The sequence below is a fragment of the Acomys minous genome (genome assembly GCF_964271855.1).
Source record: "Acomys minous genome assembly, chromosome: 17".
Taxonomy (NCBI): Eukaryota; Metazoa; Chordata; class Mammalia; order Rodentia; family Muridae; genus Acomys; species Acomys minous.
The window spans coordinates 22540936-22558663 of record NC_140500.1 but is presented as its reverse complement, the minus strand read 5'-3'; the positions used below and the strand labels follow the sequence as shown (position 1 = coordinate 22558663).

At 40.0% G+C, this 17728-nt stretch overlaps 2 protein-coding genes and 1 pseudogene across 5 annotated transcripts in view; all 3 read left to right on the top strand.

Moving 5' to 3' along the window:
- Nucleotides 1-17728, top strand: part of LOC311588396 (C-type lectin domain family 6 member A-like) — a 167904-nt gene that overhangs the window by 11661 nt on the left and 138515 nt on the right. The window contains exons 5-7 of one of the 3 annotated variants that reach the window (XM_084765973.1): nucleotides 7982-8133; nucleotides 9146-9258; nucleotides 10451-10994. The exons of 1 other annotated variant lie outside the window; for it this stretch is intronic. In XM_084765973.1, the coding sequence (XP_084622099.1) occupies nucleotides 7982-8133; nucleotides 9146-9258; nucleotides 10451-10592 (407 nt within the window). In that variant the 3' untranslated portion in view covers nucleotides 10593-10994. Of the gene's footprint in view, nucleotides 1-7981; nucleotides 8134-9145; nucleotides 9259-10450; nucleotides 10995-17728 lie in introns of those variants that run through there. One more of the 3 variants, XM_084765974.1, reaches the window with a different exon arrangement.
- The window catches only part of LOC311588395 (C-type lectin domain family 6 member A-like), a 143911-nt gene that overhangs the window by 92380 nt on the left and 33803 nt on the right, over nucleotides 1-17728 (top strand). The window lies entirely within an intron of this gene.
- On the top strand, nucleotides 12278-16571 carry LOC311588737 (heat shock protein HSP 90-beta-like; annotated as a pseudogene). The gene is made up of 3 exons: nucleotides 12278-12323; nucleotides 14220-14724; nucleotides 15057-16571. The product of its transcript is annotated as a heat shock protein HSP 90-beta-like (transcript).

Sequence of the window (17728 nt, the reverse complement as noted above, 5' to 3'; positions counted from 1 at the left end):
TCATGGCCTCTTTTTGAGTAGAAGTTCTCCATTAGAGTTGGGGGCTGGTGTGGAGAGGAGTGGGTATTGGTGGGATTGTCTTGGGTGTACCAAGAGAGTGGAGGATGTCAAAGGGTATGCCATGTATCTGGAGTTTGGGCATCTGATGTGGCCTCTGGTCCAGTAGTGAGTCTCAGCCTGAGTTTGTCTACTGTTCTGGCTGGTGTGGCCTGCACTTCAGTAGGAGATAGCCTCTGACATTGGAGTGGGGACAAGGCATAGTGAAAGAGTTGGAGGGAGACATGGTGGAGAATTGTGTCTCTACAACAGTGGGAACTTAGGGAATGACAGTGTTATATATCTGCTACCATTTGTTTCTCAATTTTTTGCTTTATTTTTCATATATTTTATACCTTTCTTTTTTGCTATAAGCATAATAATAATCATACAGGGAGTCTGAATTTTTTAAATTTATTTCTGCCTCTTTTGCCTGTTATTTAATTCAAGTTCTATGTTTTTTGTTTCTCTAATTAATTGATTTCTTTGTCATCTACATTCTACTATAGCCACTACATAAAAAAAGACCATTCTGTTAATTTTTGAAACTATAAAATGAAAAACACATTGTTACAGGGAGAAAGGGTTACATTTACACACATCAGATTTTTATTTACATATGTTTACTTTCTTGAGATATTTTGTGTTACATTTATTTATTTTTAAAATTATTTATTTGTCATGTATACACAGTGTTTTGCCTGTACGTGCACCAGAAGAGGGCACCAGACCTTACTACAGATAGTTGTGAGCCATTATGTGTTTGCTGGGAATTGAACTCAGGACTTTTAGAACAGCAGGCAGTGCTCTAAACCTCTTAGCCATCTCTCCAGCCCTACATTTATTTTTAAAATCTTTGTAATTATTTTTGTGCAGTACTTCTATTATTACTAATTTAAAAATCTCTTTTAGACTATTGCTGCCATGATTAATGACATGTATTTTTTACATACAACATGTCTATTATGAAAATTTCTGGTCCTAGTGTGATAAGTTCAGTTGTTTGCAGACATAGACTATTTCATTATATCCTCAGAGTCTAGGTGTTCATTACACTCTGTTTTTCTGGACTTTTCTAAATGCACCCGAGTAGCATAATGAGGTCCTGAGATTAGTGCCAATGGAGGTAGACATGGGTTGCTTGGTAACTGAGGGGTGAGAGGCTCCTTGCTTTGGAGAAGTTGGGAGTTCCAGCTTCCCTGTGGGCTCATCGCTCAAGCAACTTTTAGGATGACTTTATTACATGGCACTTACAGTTCATTCTCCTCCCAAAGACAAGCTGTGTATGTATACAAGCTGTGTGTGTATACAAGCCATATGTGTATACAAGCTGTGTGTGTACAAAAGCTGTGAATGTATACTAGCTGTGTGTGTACACAAGCTGTGTGTGTATACTAGCTGTGTGTGTACACAAGCTGTGTGTGTATACTAGGTGTATGTGTATACAAGCTGTGTGTGTATACAAGCTGTGTGTGTATACTAGCTGTATGTGTATACTAGCTGTGTGTGTATACAAGCTGTATGTGTATACTAGCTGTGTGTGTGTATACAATCTCTGTGTGTATACTAGCTGTGTGTATACTAGCGGTGTATACAAGCTGTGTGTGTATATAAGTTGTGTGTGTATACAAGCTGTGTGTGTGTATACAAGCTGTGTGTGTATACTAGCTGTGTGTGTACACAAGCTGTATATATACAAGCTGTATGTGCAGATCAGCTGTGTGTGTATACTAGCTGTGTGTGTATACTAGCTGTGTGTATACAAGCTGTGTGTGTATACAAGCTGTGTGTGTATACCAGCTGTGTGTGTATACAAGCTGTGTGTGTACACAAGCTGTGTGTGTATACTAGCTGTGTGTGTATACAAGCTGTGTGTGTATACAAGCTGTGTGTGTATACCAGCTGTATGTGTATAAAAGCTGTATGTGTATAAAAGTTGTGTGTTTATGCCAGCTGTATGTGTATACAAGCTGTGTGTGTACAAAAGCTGTGTGTGTATGCTAGCTGTGTGTGTATACAAGCTGTGTATGTATACAAGTTGTGTGTTTATACCAGCTGTATATGTATACAAGCCGTGTGTATACACACGCTGTGTGTGTATACATGCTGTGTGTGTATACAAGCTGTATGTATACACAAGCTGTATGTGTACACAAGCTGTATGTGTATACTAGCTGAGTGCATATACAAGGTGTATGTGTACACAAGCTGTGTGTGTATACATGCTGTGTGTTTATGCCAGCTGTATGTGTATACAAGCTGTGTGTGTACACAAGCTGTGTGTGTATGCTAGCTGTGTGTGTATACAAGCTGTGTATATATACAAGTTGTGTGTTTATACCAGCTGTATGTGTATACAAGCCGTGTGTATACACACGCTGTGTGTGTATACATGCTGTGTGTGTATACAAGCTGTATGTATACACAAGCTGTATGTGTACACAAGCTGTATGTGTATACTAGCTGAGTGCATATACAAGGTGTATGTGTACACAAGCTGTGTGTGTATACATGCTGTGTGTTTATGCCAGCTGTATGTGTATACAAGCTGTGTGTGTACACAAGCTGTATGTGTATGCAAGCTGTTTGTGTATACAACTGTGTCTGTATACAAGCTGTATGTGTACACAAGCTGTATGTGTACACAAGCTGTGTGTGTATACAAGTTGTGTGTTTATGCCAGCTGTATGTGTATACAAGCTGTGTGTATACAAGCTGTGTGTGTACACAAGCTGTGTGTGTATACTAGCTGTTTGTGTATACTAGCTGTGTGTATACAAGCTGTGTGTGTATACAAGCTGTGTGTGTATACCAGCTGTATGTGTATACAAGCTGTGTGTGTACACAAGCTGTGTGTGTATACTAGCTGTGTGTGTATACAAGCTGTGTATGTATACAAGTTGTGTGTTTATACCAGCTGTATGTGGTATAAGCTGTGTGTATACACACACTGTGTGTGTATACATGCTGTGTGTGTATACAAGCCGTATGTATACACAAGCTGTATGTGTACACAAGCTGTATGTGTATACTAGCTGTGTGCGTATACAAGGTGTATGTGTACACAAGCTGTGTGTGTATACATGCTGTGTGTGTATACAAGTTGTGTGTTTATACCAGCTGTATGTGTATACAAGCTGTGTGTGTATACTAGCTGTGTGTGTATACAAGCTGTGTTTATACACAAGCTGTATGTGTATACAAGCTGTGTGTGTACAAAAGCTGTGTGTGTATACTAGCTGTGTGTGTATACAAGCTGTATGTGTACACAAGCTTGTTTGTACACAAGCTGTGTGTGTATACTAGCTTTGTGTGTATACTAGCTGTGTGTATACAAGCTGTGTGTGTATACAAGCTGTGTGTGTATACCAACTCTATGTGTATACAAGCTGTGTGTGTATACTAGCTGTGTGTGTATACAAGCTGTGTGTATACAAGTTGTGTGTGTATACCAACTGTATGTGTATACAAGCTGTGTGTGTATACTAGCTGTGTGTGTATACTAGCTGTGTGTATACAAACTGTGTATGTATCCAAGCTGTGTGTGTATACCAACTGTATGTGTATACAAGCTGTGTGTGTATACTAGCTGTGTGTGTATACAAGCTGTGTGTGTATACAAGTTGTGTGTTTATACCAGCTGTATGTGTATACAAGCTGTGTGGAAACACAAGCTGTGTGTGTATACAAGCTGTTTGTTTATACAAGCTGTATGTGGACACAAGCTGTCTGTATACACAAGATGTTTGTGTACACAAGCTTCTGGATAAGACGTAGCTGAGAAGAAATTATCCAACAAGTGTTCTTCAGCTAATTCCTAGTTACTCCTGTCTCAAGGTGCTCAAGATCATGTAAAATCTAGACACCAATTGAGCAAATGGGTCAATTTCTCTTCATCAAAGATTTGAGAATTTATGAAAAAATAAAAATTCATGATAACTAGTATATTTAGGATATTTTACTCATTCATTTGGTCACTTATAAAAAGTAATAGCCATTTTGCAGTATGTCAGACAGTGTGTCAGACAAAGTCCCAGGAGAACACAGACTTAGTTCTCAAGTAATGTAGAGGAAAACCAATAATCAGTGTCAGCCAGGTACAATGGCACATTGCTATTATCCTAGATGCTCATGATGGTGAGACAGAAGGACAGTGAGTGTGGAGCTAGCCTGGGCTATGTAAAGAATCTGTGTCAGACAAAAAAGGAAGAAAAAAGAAACTAGTGTCTACAATATTGTCCAGGAAGGGTTGTCCTGAGATAGATGTTTTAGAAGAAGCAACAACTATAATGGTGGTTACAAAGACTGTCCCAGAGGTGTGAAACTGAAGCATGAATTGTTGAAGCACACAGTGCTGATGAAGGAGAAATGACACTTTCCTAGGTGTCTCTTGTATTCTTTTACAGAGATTTGTGTCTGTAGTTCTCATTTGCTTACCTAGATTTTCCATTTCCAGAATTCCCTGAGTGTGTGTTTTCTCTGTTGTTTCTATTTCCATTTTTAGGTCTTGAACAATTTTATTTGTTTCCTTCAACTATTTGTTTTTTTCTTGGTTTTCTTTAAGAGATCTATTCATTTTCTCTAATTTTTTGTTAGTCTTTCCCTTGCTTACTTTAAGGTATTTATTCATTTTCTCTTTAAGGACCTCTATTGTTTTCAGCAGTTGGTCCTATGGTCTTTTTCTTGTCCTTTAGTCCTGTTCGAATATTCAGGGCTTGTTATATTAGGATAGCTATGTCTTGATGGTGACATATTGCCTTGTCTGTTGTCGATTGTGTTTTTACTCTGGTTTCCAGGCTTTTGGTTTGGTGATTATAGGCTAGGTGCTGCTTTCTGAATTTTGCTTTGCTTGTTGCATGATTTATTTTTAAATTTTCTTTTTCTTTTTGTTTTTTAATGTATATTTTATTTATTCTAATTTATTTATATTACATCCCAATTGTTATCCCCTCTTCCGCCTATTCCCTCCCCTAGATCTCTGATAGTGGTGGCCTTCACACCTCAACTGTCTGGCAACAGTCTGTGAGGTCTCATCATTGCTGTACGTTTTATTCCTTGGTTTCTGTCTTCTGGTCTGTGTGTCTTGTGGTTGATTAGAGGGTCTCTGCCGGAGTTGGGAGCTTGATATCAAGTGGCAGTCATGGCCTCTTGTTGAGTAGGGGTTCTCCATTAGAGTTGGGGGCTGGGGTGCACCAAGAGAGAGGAGCAGATATCAAAGGGTGTTCTGGTCTATATAGAGTTCTGACATCTGATGTGGCCTCTGGTCCAGTAGTGAGTCTCAGCCTGAGGTTGTCTACTGTTCTGGCTGCTGTGGCCTGCACTTCAGTAGGGGATAGCCTCTGACATTGGAGGAGGGACAAGGCAAAGTGAAAGTGTTGGAGGGAGGCATGGTGGAGAATTGTGTCTCTACAACAGTGGGCAGTGAGGGAATGAGAGTGTTCCATGGTCAGGCTACCTACCTGTTAGGCTGGCTGGTACGGCCTACACTTGAGTAGAGGATGCCTGCAGCAGTCATGCAGTATTTCTAACAGATTCTGAGGTGGCAAGTACTGAGTCTACATGTACATTTATTATCAGACCAGAATATCTGACTGGTATGCCTCCATTTGTCTACACAAGTCTTTTTTATGAAAAGGGTTGTTTTATATTTATATTTCTCTAGCTTATGTTTTTCTAAACCATCTCCCCACACTTGCTGTTTCTCATCTCAGAAAAAAATATATACATACATATGTATACACATATATAATTAGAAGAAAATTATGAAGCATGTTTCCTGAATACAAATTATTTAAAGCTTTAATACATTCCTTGAGAACATTTTAACATTTATAGATTTCACATGATGATATAGATACCATGCTAACCTTACATATACATACACTGTCTCCATATGAACATCTTGTGTAAGCAAACATGGTTCCTACAACTAGTGAGTGAACACTGATGCCAACACTGTTGAAGATCGTGATTACTAGAGTCTCACTGGGGAAACCACATTGCATTTAGCTGCCATATCTCTGTAGTCTTCTTAGTTGGGATAAGTTTTCAGAAGATCTTCGTTTTAAATGTTTCTGATTAGCAGTTTTGATGATGACTGATCTGGTATATTATAGGATGTTCCTCTATTAAAATTTGAGTAATTATTTTTGAGGAGGAAGATGACATGTGTGAAGTGCTTGTCTAATCAGATCATACACAGGATCTAAACAACAAAAATTATTATAGACCATAGATAATGACTGATGGTCTTCTGAGGTAGGTCATTTAAAGCATATAATTTTATTATCTAAGTATTTTATTTCTTTGAGAAATTATTCTTTTCTCATAATAAGAAATTATTCTTTTCTCATATGACACATCCCAACCACATCCTCCTCTCTCTCCTCTCATCTCCTTCCTCCCCCACCTCCCTTATCCCCCCAGACCCACTGCTTTCCTCTTTCCCTTCAGAAAAGAGCAGGCCTCCTCTGCTTGTGGGACCCGTTTCCTCCTAGTGGGTTGTCTCAATCAGCCTTGATATGAGGGTTTATGCCTGGTCTTATTCTATCTTGCTATGTCATGTTCAGTTGATGCCATTTAAGGCTAACCACTTGGTGTTGGATAAGCAGTTAGGAGGCTAATCCATGGAGAAGATTAATTCTCCCTCTCTTGGCAGTTATTAATTACTGTAGCTCTTATAACAATAAAAGTAGGCTATGAATTTGAAAAGGAGTAGGGCACATCACAGAGATAGGAGGGCAGAGAAAGAAAAATGATATAATTATATTTTAATTAAATGCAAAGAACTGATACTTTCTCCATTTCCACAGTATAATTATGGGAAGGATGCCATATACAGCCCACACTATGGTGGAATATTGGGTTAGGTTTCTCAAGAGACAGAATTATGTATCTGTCTATATTTATCCAAGTTCTTTATCTCGGTCCACAACACTCCTTGTTCTCTAAGCCTTGTTTGTGTTTTCCACTGTGAATGTCATTTCTCAGTCTTCTCCTAGCACTGCAATGCTTTGGCCACTCATCCTTCATCTCCTCCGACTGTTTGATGTTTTCCCATCTCTAAGACATCCTTGGTTTCCATATAAACACAGAGGGATATAGATGAGTGCGTGAGTATATTGCTGTATAGCTGCTACTATGTCTTTCTCAATTCTTTGTTTTATTTTTTATATATTTTATACCTCTCTTACTTGGTATAGGCATATTAGTAATCATGATAGGAGGCTGCATTGATCTATCTATCTATCGTCTATTTATTTATTTAGTTCTGCCTGTTTTGCCTGTTATTTAATTCAAGCTTTATGCTTTTTGTTTCTCTAATTAACTGATTTCTTTGTCATCTACGTTCTACTATAGCCACCACATTTTAAAAAAGAAGATCATTCTGTTAATTTTTTTCAATTAAAAAATAGAAAAACACATTGTTACAGATACAAAGGGATATATTTACATACATTAGATTTTTATTTACCTATTTTTACTTTTTTGAGGTATTCTGCATTACATTTATTTATAAAATCTTTGTAATTTTTATACAGTATTTCTATTTTCACTAATTTAAAAATCTTTTTTAGTCTATTGCTGCCATGATTACTGACATGTATTATTTAAATACAACATGCATATAATAGAATTTCTGGTTCTTGGTGTGATGAGTTCTATTCTTTGGAGACATAAACTGCTTCTCATTATGTCCTCAGAGTGTGGGTGTTCTATACACTCTGTTTTTCTGGATTTTCCTGGTATCACCCCAGTAGCAGAAAGAGGCCATGACATTAGTGTCAATGGAGGTAGACATGGGTTGCTTGGTAACTGAGGGGTGAGAGGCTCCTTGCTGTATCTGGAGAAGTTGGGAGTCCCAGCTTCCCTGTGGGCTCATCACTTAGGAAACTTTTAGCATGACTTTATTACATGGCACTTACAGTTCATTCTCCCCCCAAAGACAAAGTCTGGAGCTGTTGCCCAAAGAACTGGAAGCCATTTGGTTCCAACTGCTACTTCACTTTCAGTGACTCTGCATCTTGGGATGACTCTGAGCAGAAGTGCTCCAGCAAGGGTGCTCATCTGCTAGTGATCCACAGCAAGGAAGAGCAGGTGCATCCTGGGATGTGGGCTGGGCCTGCTGTCTGCCTGGTTTTATTAAGGGTGGGTTTTGCTGACGTGGGTGTTGGTGTTGCGGCAGAAGGCTTTCCATCAGATAGGCAGACATTGCTGTTTCAGCCTTTGCCTGCTAAAGCTTGCTTCCACTTCAGTGGGCCTTAACAAGCCCCAAGGAACCGCAGCCTCAGAAATGCAGCACAGGAGGGTGGAGGGAAGGATGGAATGTTTCTGCCTGAAAGACCAGTTTGTGATTTCAGCAGTCTAATGCTTCCTGCAGTATCAACCGCCTAACACAGGAGGGCGTAGGGAAACAGGATCAAGTCAGGAGAGTCACAAGCAATCATCAGAAACAAAATATCTGACGTTATAAATGGAGAAATACTAAATGTGTAAACTTCTCTTGTGTGCAACTTTCAAGAAAGGTATTAGTGAAGAAAAGAGGGGAGTGAGTCTGAGATGAGAATTCATTATGATCATGGCCTGAGATTATTTCCAGTGTCATGAAAATATGAGTGATACTTTTTCTCTTAATCAGCAAGAGAAGATGTGTACTTCTGTGGGCTGGGGGTTGTTCTTCTATTCCTTGATCCTTTTTTTCTGTCTTCTCTGTATGACCAGAAAAAAATAATTCAAAACATAACATTGAACTTCTAAAATGTAAAATTACTGTATATTAATTTAAAATTTGAGAAATATTTAAGGACATAGATGAACTAGGATTTAATTATTATTTATTTACCTATGTGCATCATATTGAACCCTATAAATTTTTTCCAAGACAGGGTTTCTCTTGTACTCCCTTTGTAGACCAGGCTGGACTTAAATTCACAGAGATCCGCCTGCTTCTGCCTTCTGAGCACTGGGATTTAAGACATTTGCCACCATACCAAGCTGAACCCTAAAAGTTTGGATCATTAAAATAATTGTTAAAAGATCTTACAAAATTCTATAGTAGAAAAAGAAGTGCTCAACCCAGGCTGACAGCTGTATATTACTTCCCTCTTAGGATTTCATCACCAGGATCCTGGAACCTGCGGCTACTTATTTTATAGGGCTGAGGGATGGAGGTCACAGACAATGGCGATGGGTTGATCAGACACCATACAACGAGAGTGCCACGTGAGTCTAGAGTCACTTAGAGTCCTAGGTCCTGCAGCATGAGGTGAATTTAGGATGTTCCTGCTGTTGATTATGAAACTAAAACAGCTCACTCCTGGCATAAGTGCTGGGGATGGAGTTACTTTTACTTTCTATTTACTAATTATAGGAGTTTTGTGAGACACACATTATGGATGTTCCCAGTAGGGATGAGGAAATGGAGTTTGCAGAGTGTAGAATGTACCCAGGGCAGCCAACCAAGGTCTTTACACATAGATGCATTTTATTATGCTTTCAGCCTCTCATTTATATTTAAAAAATAGGATGCAATTTATTTTTATATGTGTGTATATGCTTATCTCTGTGAGTGTTGGCCATGTGTATATAGGGTTTATGGAGCTGATAAGTGGGTGTTGGATCTCCCCAGAGCTGGGGTAATAGGTGGTATGACCTTGGCAATATGGGCACTGGGGTCAGAACCCTCATGCTTTCTGGAAATGCAGCAAGACTCTTAATGTCTGAGCCACCTCTCCAGTCATCATTTATATCTTTATAAAGTAAATTCATGTCATGATGGTAACTGATTATTCTCACCCATCAAAAGGCCTCAATCTGATATTGAGTCTCATATTTATGTAATAATTAAAAAGTATGATATTTTAATATGTTCCCATATTCTATCCTGATATGTGTTGTCAGGATACATATACATCCTGATATGTATAGTGAGGTTATCATTCTCAATTTTCAGAGAAGAAAACCAGGAATCCATGGTTTTAAATAATTTGTTCTTGACAATAGAAATAGGTAGATTATCCAAAGATTTCAGCTAGTTCTCCAGTCTCTGAAATAGTTGTGTTGTAAAACAGAAGAAAACAATATTAATACACAGGAATGAAAGGAGAGCCTTTCAGCACATAAAAAGCAGCCTGGGCTGATTGTGCCTTGGCACCAAGACTTAGGGATAAAGAAATAGACATGCCTGGGATGCGTGCCAGGAGACAAGTTAAACAACAAGCTAGGAGACCATTGAGGGTGGTGGGCCCTGGTATCTACAGAAATGTCAGATATGGGTGATGTAGAACGTTTGATTTGTACACACTTGAATCTGATTTCCACAAATTCCAGTCTCATCCTCAGGCTTGCTGACTCTTGCTTACTCTTTTCAAGCATCATTGTAGGAAACACCCTGATGCTCTTTCCTCTCTTTCAGATTCTGGCACCATGGTGAGCCTAACAATGACAACGAGCAATGTGCTACATTAAATCATCGAAATAAAAGATGGGGCTGGATCGATATCCCTTGCAGTAGTCAACAGAGATCAGTTTGTCAGTCAAAGAAAATATACTTATGAATCGCATATTCCTAAGGACTTGGGGTTAAATTGTTACCCAGCACCACACAGACATATGGGAAGTTCTTTATGTATAAGAGATGCCCACAGAATTTACATAGGCAGCAAATGGTTATACATATGAAAACACTGGCCCAAATGTATAATAGTACTTTAACCTACATATTCCTTCATGAAATGATCTTTTGTTTAGAATTTTCTATGCACCAGAGATTACACGGGGACCCTTTTGTGCATACACAGGGCTTTGCTGCCCAACACCCCTAGGTTTCATTGACTCACACAATTGTATAGCATGTTCTTTCTATCTGTTTTTTCTCTTTTTTAATCTGCCTCTAGCTTTATTGAAATGAAACTGAGAAATAAAATTCTATATATGTAAGTTATAGTGTATGAATATATATATATATATATGTATATATATATATATATATATATATATATATATATATATATATATAGCAAAGCAGGTAAATATCACATTTCATTATTTAACATGGTTGACATTTTGTATGTGGTATGTGTGCATGTGTGTGTGTTAAGAATATTTAAGATCTTTTCATGAAAATTCAGGTACACAGGATGGAGTTAACTATTGTCATTCTAATGAACTTTGGATCTTTATATTTTATCTGATAATTTGTCCCCTTTCAGCAACATGTCAACATCCCAGCACCCAGCCGTTTATAGCCATGGATTCTTCACTCTGATTCCTGAGATTCACCTTTTCAGACATCACTTATAAGTGAGATCATTCAGTACCAATCCTTCTTTGAGTTGTTTCCCATAAGCAAACACCTTCTACATCCATCAACTGTTGCAAATTACAAGATGTTCATTTTTATGATGGATTAACACTTCAGTGTATCTAATACACATGGATAGGTATTAAATCTATCCATTCATCCGCTGACATGAGGTAGTTTGCAAGTTTTCACCTTTATGAGTGATATTGTCAAGAACATAAATGTGAATGTCTTTAGTTGAGGGTATTCTATGTTTTGGTGTATGTACCTCAAAGTGAGACCTCTACATCATGTGTACTTTTACACCCAATGTTCCAAGAGTTTCTGTACTGTTTCATGTAATGGTTGTACCGGTTTTTTTTCCTGGTGAAAATGCATCGAAAATTTCCCTTACATGCTGTACCACCTTCAGACATGAAGATTTTCTATTTCTATGGAACTGCAACAGACTTCTCTGTGATCACCATTTATCCTGCCACTGTATCAAACTGTTTATTATGTCCAATGCATATGTATGCGAGCTGTGTGTATAATATGTAGAGTTTTTAGGGTTTTTCTTTATAGATGATCATATTATCATTAAAGAGAGACACTCACACTTCCATTCTGTATGTGCACATGTGGATAGTACGGACAGAAAATGTCTACTGTGTTTTCTCCCACTGGTGTTCACTGCCTGAGGACTGCTCCCTCCACAGGCTGCTCCTACTGAGAGAAGTTAAACTTGCTTTTTTGTTCACCTGAATGTAATAAACATGCTGAGCTTCTGAGGTGCTGTGGCTTCTCCATCAGAGAGCCCTACCCAAGTGATCAAAGCTTTATTGTATCTTTTCTTCGTTCTTCCTTCAGTGTCCTCTCTTCAGTCGCTAATCTCCGCAGGCATGGTATCTAAACCCAAGTCATGCTTAATGCAGCACATTATAATGGGAAAGGGTTTAAATGCTTTTCCTTGTTCACTTTTTCCACCCAGGTCTCCAGGACCACGGTGAGTAGGAGTGGTTATAGATGGATCTTTCTTTCTGCTGTTCAAGGAGTGATTTCAACTTTTCACTGTTGATTGTGGTGCCAGCTGTGAATCTTGCCATTAATGTATAATTCCTTTTTGTTTGTGATTTGTGTGTCTAATTTTTTGTGTTAGTGTCAAATATCCTACAAATTATCTTTGTATTTAATCTCTCTACCTATTCTTTAAAAAAAAAATCACCAGCCCTAGCCACTAACAGCAGGGATTTCTGTTTTGTGTGTTTTGGTTAATTGATGATTAAGAACAATCCTGGATTATAGCTTAGACTTACATAAATATAGAATGAGAAAATAAAGCTCAGCTTGCTAATGCAGAGTTTGGCCTTCCTGCGTGGATGGAAGGCTATCCTGGGACTACGGAGCCCAGAGACCACACAGCTCTGAGGCTTCATGGACTTGAGGGTTTACAAGGAAGGGTGGAAGGGTGTCCTGAGACACAGGAGCTCAGACACCATCCAGCGTTGAGAGGAGGCCTCAGCAAGGGTATTATGGCTTCCATGGTGGGTATCCAGCTGAGCCCAGGAGCTCAGGATCCACAGTCCCTTCTCTTTCTTTGATGTTGTAGCTCCCAAGTGAGGGTATCTCCAGCTGAGCTGAGGAGCTCAGTGGCTTCAGCCCGGCCCCATTTTCACCTCTTCCCTTCTTCTTTTCATAGCTTTTTGGCTTCTTCTGACAAAAGAATCACACCAGGCAGTAAATCTTATAAAAAAGATTTATTGGGAGGGCCCAGGGTGTGGAAGGACAAAGCCAGGAGTGGTTGCCCCTGTTCCTGGGTATGGAAAGCTGGTAACTGAGCAGACAAGGTCTTTATTTAGGAATTCTTAGGATTTGGAGCTTTCCAGGGCAGAAAATTTCAAAGTGAGGATTGGTGGGATGTCATGTCCTGAGCCTGGGGGAACTCAGGGGTGAGTGAATTTTCGTGTCCAGGGATTGGTGGGTTTTCATGCTCAGGTATTGGTTGTTTTCTCTGGGAAGCTCAAGAATTGGTGTATATTCCTGCTCAGGTACTGTGTTTCTGTTTGAAGCTCAGGGATTGGTGGATTTCCCTGCTCAACGATTGTTGGCCTTTTGTTTAGACTTTTTTTTTAAACCTAAAATTAGCATAATCTGTGCGAGGTCCTATTGTGGTGCTGTAGACAGTTTGTGACAGTTACAGATGCTGGAGACACTTGTGACAGATGTCTTGGGGAGGGGCCTGGCTGCTGTAGCTCCTTAGGCAGAGCCTGGCCACTTTGCTGTCTTTAGGTTTTACAAAGTTTTAAAAGTGTACAAAGTGTAAAAAGCTTACAAAAGGAGTCTATGTCAGGATAGCTTTTCCCTGTTGCTTGAGTCAACATAAATAGAGAACAGTAGATGAAATGATGATTAGAAACAGGGACTTACATAACTGCTACAAAATAAAAATTAGTAAATATTCATTATTTGACATTATATGAAAACCACACTGAAGTGCCTTTCAGTAAGTGAAAGGTAGCAACTTTTTTTGGTTTATTTGTTCATCTCATCAAAGGCAAAGGAAGGCTGTGTGAATGGTCTTTGTCCCTCAGGCTGCCACAGAGACCACAGTGCAGACTGTACAATGCCCACCAACATGTGTCTCCTGGCAGAAACTTTCATTCTTCCTTTTTAAAGGCTTGCTTTTCTATTTTTCGTTTTAAATTATAGGTCTTGAGTTCCCTTCTCCCCCTGCCTCATCACAGCCTAGGCTTGCTGTGTGAGTAGGATGTGGTCCATACCCACCCTGTTTTGTATTACTAGTTGGCTTTTCTGTCAAGATTCCTGAGGAAGTACACTATGGAGAGGCAGAAATTGCTCAGATTACATCCCTCATCATCAAACAAGACATTTTTTCTCTGAGAATTGTTCTCTAATGCTTCTCATGCCTTGGACAAGATTCAGTATGAAAGCCTGACAGACCCTTCCAAGTTGGACAGAGGTAAAGTGCTGAAAATTGACATTAACCCTAACCCTCAGGAGTTCACACTGACTTTGTTGGACACAGGCATCGGCATGACCAAGGGTAACCTCATCAAATAACTTGGGAACCATTACTAAGTCTGGCACAAAAGCCCTCATGGAGGCTCTCCAGGCTGGTGTGCACATTTACATGATCGGACAGCTTGGTGTTGGATTCCATTCTGCCTATCTCCTGATAGAGAAAGTAGCTGTGATCACAAAGCACAATGATGATGAGCAGTATGCCTGGGCATCTTCTGCTGCTGTCTCCTTCACAGTTCATACAGATCATGGTTAGTCTATTCATCTGGGTACCAAGGTGCTCCTTCACCACAAAGAAGACCAGAGAGAGTACTTAGAAGAGAGGAAAGTCAAGGAAGTGGTGAAGAGACATGCCCAGTTCATAGGCTCTCAAATCACCCTCTAGTTTCTCAGTTCACAGGCTGTTCCATCACCCTCTATTCTCCTAATCAAAGGCTGTTCTCCCAGTTCACAGGCTGTTCCATCACCCTCTATTCTCCCAGTTCACAGGCTATTCCATCACCCTCTATTATCCCAGTTCACAGGCTATTCCATCCCCCTTTAGTCTCCCAGTTCACAGGCTGCTCCACCACCCTCCAATCTCCCAGTTCACAGCTCTCTCATCACCTTCTAGTCTCCCAGTCATAGGCTCTCTTTTCACCTATTATTCTCCCAATTCCTAGGCTCTCCTGTCATCCTCTATTCTCCAAGTCCATAGGCCCTCCCATCATCCTCTATTTGGAGAAAGAACTAGAGAAGGAGATGAGTGATAATGAGGCAGAGGAAGAGAAAGATGAGAAAGAGGAGGAAGATAAGGATGATGAGGAGAATCTTAAGATTGAGGATGTGGCTTCAGATGAGGAGGATGACAGTGGCAAAGACAAGAAGAGAAAGACAAAGAAGATTAAGGAGAAATACATTGACCATGAAGAGTTGAATAAGCTGAAGCCTATTTGGGCTACAAACCCTGTTGGCATCACTTAGGAGGGATATGCTGAATTCTATAAGAGCGTTACCAATGTCTGGGAAGACTTTTTGGCAGTCAAGCCCTTCTCTGTAGAAGGTATGTTGGAATTCCTTGGTGAGCTCCCTGTGACCTTTTTGGTAATGATAACAACAACAACAACATGAAACTGTGTCTGTTGTGTGTTCATCATGGACAGATGTGATGAGCTGTTACCTGAGTACCTCAACTTTATCCATGTTTGGTTGACTCTGAGGATGTGCCCTTGAACATCTCCCAAGAAATGCAAAAGCAGAGCAAGATCCTGAAAGTCATCCTCAAAATCATTGTCAAGAAGTGCCTTGAGCTCTTCTCTGAGTTGACTGAAGACAAAGAGAACTACAAGAAAAATTTTTAATGAGGCATTCACCAAGAATTTAAAGCTTGGAATCCATGAAGATTCCACTAACAGTTGCTGCCTTTCTGTGCTCCTCTGCTGTCACACTTCTCAGTCTGGAGATGAGATGACTTCCCTGTCAGAGTACATGTCTTGCATGCAGGAGACACTGAAGTCTATCTATTATATCCCTGGTGAGCAAAGAATGGGTGGCCAACCCTACCTCTGTGGAGCATGTGCAGAAATGTGGCTTTGAGGTGATGAATATGACTGAGCCTACTATGTGCAGCAGCTCAAGGAGTCTGATGGAAAGATCCTGGTCTTGGTGACTAAGGAGGACCTGGAGCTACAAGAGGGTGAAGAAGAGAAGAAGAAAATGGAGATGAGCAAGAGAAATTTTGAGGATCTATGCAAGCTCATGAAGGAGATCTTGGATAAGAAGGTTGAAAAGGTGACAATATCCAATAGGTTTGTCTCTTCACCCTGCTGCATTTTGACAAGGACCTATGGCTGGGCATGCAGAGCATTGTGAAAGCCAAGGCATTGTGGGACAACTCTTCAATAGGCTACAGAATGGCAAAAGAAAAAAAAACACCTAGAGATCAAACCTGACCACCCTCATGTGGCGACCTTGTGGCAGAAGGCTGAGATGGACAACAATGCCAACGCTGTCAAGCACATGGTGGTGCTGCTGTTTGAAACTGCTCTGCTCTCCTCTGGCTTCTCACTTGAGATCCCCCAACTCACTCTAACCACATCTACCACATGATTAAGCTAGGCCTGGTCTCTGATGATGATGAGGTGACAGCCAAGGAGCCCAGTGCTGCTATACCTGCTGAGATGCCCCACTTGAGGGTAATGAGGATGCCTCTCCCAAGAAAGAAGTAGATTAAAGACTCCCAGGAATCCTGTGCCCTATGTATAGTTTCTCTGTGGCTCCCCTAGATGCTTTGGTCCAACTGGATCTCTGTTCATGTCAAGAAGAATCTTTTCTATCTTGTCCTGTGCCTTAAGGCCGGAAACCCTTCCCCCCACAGAATAGCAGGGATACATATTGTATATTGTGATTTTTTTGTTTGATTTATTTTGTTCTGAAATTAAAAGTATGCAAAATAATGAAGAAGCAGTTGTTAAAAACATTTTAAAATTTTGTTATAAATAATTCACATTACATACTGATGGTTATCCCTTCATTCTTATCTTTCCTTTCCTACCTCCCTCCCTCCTCTGTTCTATACCTCTCCCTTAGACTTTTGAGGGTGGGGTGGGGGCTCTTCTTCCCCCACTGTCTGACTTCAGCCTGTCTAATCTTATCAAGATAGCCTGCATTATCTTCTTCTGTGTGCCTACAAGGCCACCCCACCAACAGGGAGTGATCCAATTGTGGGCACCAGAGTTTGTGTCAGAGGCAGTCCCTACTCTCCTCCCTCTACCAATGTGTAGAATGAGCTGCCTCTTGGCTATACCTGAACAGAGGGTCTAGGTTCTCTGCTTGCAACATCCTTGGTTGATTTATCAGTTTGTGCACATCCCACCCCCTTGTCCACATCTGCTGGGCTTGATGTTTTCCTTGTGGAGCTCCAGACCTCTTTGTTTTATTCCATCCCCCAACTCTTTCATGCAACTTTCAGTAGTGTGCGCAGAGACTTGTATCTTTCCTGATTACTCACTAGGCGGAGCTTCCCAGAGATCTATCTTGAGCTAATATCCATGTATAAATGAGGATATACAATGTGTGCCTTTCTGGGTCTTGGTTACCTCACTCAGGATGATCTTTTCTAGTTCTATCCATTTGCCTGAAAATTCAAAATTTCATTTTGTTGTTGTTGTTGTTGTTGTTATGTGTTACAAACACTTTAATATGACTACAAAATCGGTACCACACAATTTTAAAAGCTTATTTAAAACATTATGAGAATTGTTTTTGCATTTTTTTGTCGGGGCAGGGGGTAGCATAATCATTAAATTGGAGACAGTTTTTTACTATGTAGCATTGGTTGGCCTGGAACTCACCATGTAGATCATATTGGCCTCGTACTCACAGAGATAA